We start from the raw sequence: 5,472 nt of genomic DNA on the forward strand, positions 1-5,472 counted from the left end.
GGGTATCTTCATCACTTTCCTCAGTCATGTGCACCTCCAGATTAATAGGCGGGGATTATTTGGGTTTGGATATGGAGTGTTGCGCTATCACCGAGTCGATAGCAGCTAGGGTCTCTGGGGATGGAACATCTTGCAACACATAAAAAACATTGGGGGAGGTGTACCTGGTGATACGTGGCTTAGCCCTGAAAGTTCGTTTGGAGAGTTGAATCCATCAGCATCTACTGGCCTTTTCCCCTTGTCGATAGGCTAGGTGGTTTTTAGAAGAGCTGGCCTGGTTCCGTATATGCAATTTTATGGATGAAGATTGCTGAGCGGCTTTGGGATGTCCCGGTGGAGCAGATTTCAGAGCTGTTTTGTAGTGTCCAGGGGGGATAGCATAGATAGGAGTGTCACGTGGGGAGGAGGAAGGGGCCTATGCCTTATCCCCTATTTGATAGCTCAATTTGCCAAATATTTGCTCCTTGGGAACCATATGTTTATTGCCTGGGTAAGAAGGAACTAGTTCTGCTGAGCCTTTGGCCAATGTAGGACAATTTTTTGAGAAGTGTCCCAGAAGACCGCAATGAAAACATGAGCCAGCTAAGTTTCCCCATTTTAGGTAGATAACCAATCTGCCAATAGATTCCAATTCGATTTGCAATGTCTGGGGCATGCTCTAGTCCGTTTTCCACATCACACATGCTCGATTTCTATTAGGACATTTGATAGTGGGGGTAAACAGTACTTAGCCTAAAGATACAGCTAAATCATTGATAGTAGGCCATAAAAATGCCGGCAATTCTACAAATTCAACCCAAACCGGGCATTTGGAAAGCAAATCCTCCTTAAGCTGTTTCACTGGTTTCCAAGGAAAGACATGTACCACTTGGCCACATAAGATGATGGTCGATGTGTTTTTGAAGGATTGTTGATCTTCTACCTTGAAGAAAAGGACTTCGTATAGCCTTGAGCCATTGTAAAATACTTTGTCCATAGCAACCCTCCTAAACCCTTGATCCAAGTGACCATCTATCTCATTCAAAGCAGGTAATTTCCCCGTGAAGTACAAGACTATAGCCCGAGTTGTGAAGACAGACACCTGGCTGAGCACTACATTTGCAGGCAAGGTTACTTTGTGCTGACCCTGTACTTCAGGATCCGTTGTTAGAGTATCCTAGATGCTAAGGGCAAGAGTTTCTTTATCTGGAATCGTTTCTGACAAAGCAAAGGATGTCGCTGCTTCACGAGGGTTAAGTAGGAATGCAGAAGGAAGTGCCATGGATGCTCTCCTTGTCTCTCTCTCTCTCTCTCTCTCTCTCTCTCTCTCTCTCTCTCTGGTTGTCCCTTTGGCTTCAACCGCTAGGGCCGCCGACGAGGACCCCCTGCAAAACTTCTGCGTGGCCCTCAGCTCCGACGAGCTGCAAGAGCTCCAGCTTACCCTCAACGGCCTTCCCTGCAAGCCTTCCGCCGCCGTGCAGTCCTCCGACATTTGTTCTCCCAGCAGCTCCGCAACCTCGCCAATTTCACTGGCAACCTCGGCTCTGCCATCAACCTCGCCGCTGCCGCCACCTTTGGTGCCCTCAACATGCAAGGCCTCTCCATCGCTCGCGTGGACTACAAGCCCCGTGGTATAAACCCGCCACACGTGCACCCCCGTGCCACCGAAGTCCTTTTCCTCGCCAAAGGCACGCTCCTCGTGGGCTTCCTCTCCACCGCACCTGCCAACCAATTCTTCTACCAAACCATCTATGCCGGCGATCTCTTTGTGTTCCCCAGTGGCCTCGTCCACTTTCAATTCAACCGCAACAAGTCCAAGCCCGCTCTTGCCATCGCCGCCCTCAACAGCCAAAACCCCGGTGCCTCCCAGCTTGCCGTCGTGCTCTTCGGTTCCGACGCTCCACTCCCCGAAGAGGTGCTCGAGACCACCCTAGGCATTGACGATGATGAGGTGCGCCGCCTCATCAGTGTCCAGAACACCCTCAATTAGAACTAGGGAAACTTTGTCATTGTACGTACACCAAATTTGTTGCGACGAACACGTCCCACACAATCAACCTCCCAATATTGTAACTAATTACCATCGAATTGTTCGCACTGTAGCGTGCAATGGCAGCCCTGCTTGTATTTTAACAAATATATATACAATGGTGTAGCATTTATAAAGATAATTTGTTTGTTAATTAGTGGCAATCATGAGGTCATTCAAGCATAGAAAGAGCTTCTTTGAAGCAAGAGTTTTTCATAAAGGATCTAGGAAAGCTCCATTACTTTTTTAGCATTGAAGTTATAGGCATGAAAGAGGGTACATGGCTATCAAAAAAACAATATGCTTTGAAGATGTTGGCAACATATCATATGCATGATTGTATTGTTATTCCCTTGGATCATAATTTGTAGGGAGAATGTAGAGACATCTATGCATGTTGTGCTCATGCTTGCATTCTAGACAATATGTTGACTCTCTCAAAAAATTCTCTTGTCTTTGTTTTCCTTCTAGAGAGAGACATCAAGAGCATTTGGCATTGGGAAGGGGGTGGGTTTCATGATCTGGATGGTTGTTATCTTACACAATGGAGTTCATACCAACATATTTCATCAATTACCATACCATCATGTCATGCACTACCTGTAGCTCATAGCCACGGCATTGCATTAGCATTTGAGAATCAAAACCCTAGTAAGAGTGACATTGCCAAATGAAGAATAGACTTTGTCATTGTATGTACACAATAATTGTTGCAACAAACACCTCCGTAATTAGTTCTCAAGAATTGAAAAAGTTACCCATGCACAATCAACCTCCTAATACTATAACTAATCACCATTGAATTGCTTGCACTACAGGCTCACAATCAACCTCCCAATATTGTAACTAATCACCATTGAATGGCTCGCACTCTAGGTTCACAATCAACCTCCCAATATTGTAACTAATTACCATTGAATTGCTCACACTGCAGCTTGCAATGGCATCTTTTCTTTTGTTTGTATTTCTTTTGTTTATATAGCCCCATGAAAAAATGTAACAAATATATATCACTATTTCAACACATGCTTCTCCAAGATACAATGGTGTAGCATTTATATGAATGATTTGATTGTTGATTGGTGCAATCATGAGGTAGCTTAAGCACGTAAAGAGCTTCTTTGAAGCAAGAGCTTTTTATGAAACACCATATTAGAGAGTTTGAGACTTTAGAAACAATTTGTGACTCACCAATGTATTGAAGATTTCCACATTTTAACAAATCTCAAACTATTTTTTATGGCCAAATTCTTCCACAAAAGAGTACTTGAAAAGCTCTTCCAAGCCATGCTCTCAAAACTTTTGCTAATATTTCTTCATTTGGTCAAATCTTAAGCTCATTTAAAAGTACGAACTCGGAAATTCCCAGATTCACTAGTATGGTGTTATGAAGGATCTCGGAGAGTTGCGTTACTGTTTCAGCATTGCAATTATAGGAACAAAAGAGTGCACACGACTATCAAAAGAAGAATATGCTTTGAATATGTTGGCAAAGTATTGTACATATGATTTTATTGCTATTCCCTTGGATCATAATTTGCACAGGGAATGTAGAGGCATCTATGCATTGATATTCCCATGTTGTGCTCATGCTTGCACTCTACACAATATGTTGACTCTCATCAAATCCTCTTGTCTTTATTTTCCTTCTAGAGAGAGACGTAAAGAGTGTTTGGCATGGGCATAGGTGAGATTCATAAGCTAGATGGTTTTTCTCTTACATAGTGGAGCTCATATGTACAACATCTTTCATCAAACACCATACCATCATGTCATGCATTGCTTGTGCAGTGTGGACCATAGCCATGCCATTGGATTACAACTTGAGAATTAGAACCCTAGTAAGAGTGCATCATAAGATTTTGTGAAGTGCACGAGCGGGAGCGTGTGTGAGTGTGTGTGCGGCAATGGAGAAGAGATGAGAAGAGGAGACTTGTGTTTCAAGGGCTAAACTTACTATCAACATGTGAGACTCCTTATTCTATTAGGTACATAAAGAATAAGTATAGTGGGTGGGCTCTGGCCTAACCGATCACATGGGCTTTACCCCCAACAATCTCCCACGTAAAGGCCAATGTGGACATGAGGAGGAAAACAAAAGAAAACTGTACAAAACCTGTACAAGGCCATCATAAGTATGACCTTAGCCAATGCCCCTTGGATCATTGAATATGTGTGTATCCAGCTCTAATTGTAGAGGAAGTATAGACAGATCGACCACATACTCCTCACTAGAGCCGCACGCATCCCATAGGTATCTCAACATACACTCCAAAATGCCCCTATGCTCAAGGACAATATCAGCCGTTGATTGCTCCCACTGTAAATACAATCTGAGGTCTTGAGATTAGTATCTCATAAATGAGACTCTCGAACGTTGATGCAATAATGGAAATCTCTACCAATCTACCCATCTTAGTCAAATCTGGCTCATAACTCCACTCATGGTAATCACTTTGACATTCGAACTCCAATACCAAGAATCCATCCTCGTTTCCATGGCATGTCACATGCGCACGAAGAAAATCTCTGTATCCAGAACCTTGAGTGGCAAGAGCAATGCCTAGATCCAACTCACACACGTTAGTATTTTGCCTAAGCATATCCATCCATATCCATCATCGTATCCATGAATGACATACCCTATTGCACAATGTCTCCACAACTAGCTCAACATGCTCACAGATTGGATCATCACGTTGTTGGGGGATAAGTGTTCGCTACATGAGCCGGGCAGGCGCTGGGCCTCTGGCTGTGGGAGGTGTGAAAGAGAGAGAACAAGAACAATAGATGCAATTGAATCTGGAAATCACCGTAATCATGAATTAATTGATTAACGCTTGAGTACAACTTAATCCTTAGGCAAGGCGGGCTGTTAACAGCGCCGTCACTTGGATCATCTGCTAACTAGGAGTTTAAGCTCCCGCTTTACAGAATTAACCAGGCCATTAACAACACCGGACTTAAAAGAATGTTAATTCAATCTCTATCTGATGACGGTTATGGAAATTTACTCATGTTGCTTTATTTGCTTCAAATACTCGTGGATTCTGCAGTCTTCAATTCTGCTCACTACCTTGATCATCAAGCTTCATTTATTACCAATTATCCTGTATCTTCCTGCTTTATGCATTTTGGACTGGCTTATCTGCCGTTCACGAGCTTTATCTTCACCTCTAGTCGACTTGCTCCGAGTCCCTTAACCCTTGCTTGGCCGATACACTTGCTCTCCTCTTCTAAGCTCATGCGAGCTTCATGCAACGCTCCGAGATACTCTCCTTCTCAAGCATGAGAGAGTGAGAGCACCTTTAACTTTCTTTCTTATGTCTGAGAGCAAGAGAAAGTGCCCCTTCCTTGCCGACTCCTTGCTCCCCTCTTCTCTATCTTATGCATAAGACGAAGAGAGCTTTAATCTTCTTTGTTTGTCAGGGCCCTTTCTCGAGAGTCTTGCTTCAAGACTCAGC

The 5,472-nt window shown here is 43.6% G+C and overlaps 1 protein-coding gene across 1 annotated transcript; it reads left to right on the forward strand.

Annotated features, from left to right (window-relative positions):
• The first annotated feature begins 1,160 nt into the window (after positions 1–1,160).
• LOC147452147 (germin-like protein 8-11) lies at positions 1,161–1,969 on the forward strand. Its single transcript, XM_086518889.1, has 2 exons — positions 1,161–1,274; positions 1,346–1,969. Exons 1-2 carry the CDS (start codon positions 1,161–1,163, stop codon positions 1,967–1,969), a joined length of 738 nt encoding a protein of 245 aa, XP_086375015.1.
• Positions 1,970–5,472: the final 3,503 nt, after the last annotated feature.

This window comes from Adiantum capillus-veneris, chromosome 8, assembly GCF_014529385.1.
Source record: "Adiantum capillus-veneris isolate H3 chromosome 8, ASM1452938v2, whole genome shotgun sequence".
NCBI lineage: Eukaryota > Viridiplantae > Streptophyta > Polypodiopsida > Polypodiales > Pteridaceae > Adiantum > Adiantum capillus-veneris.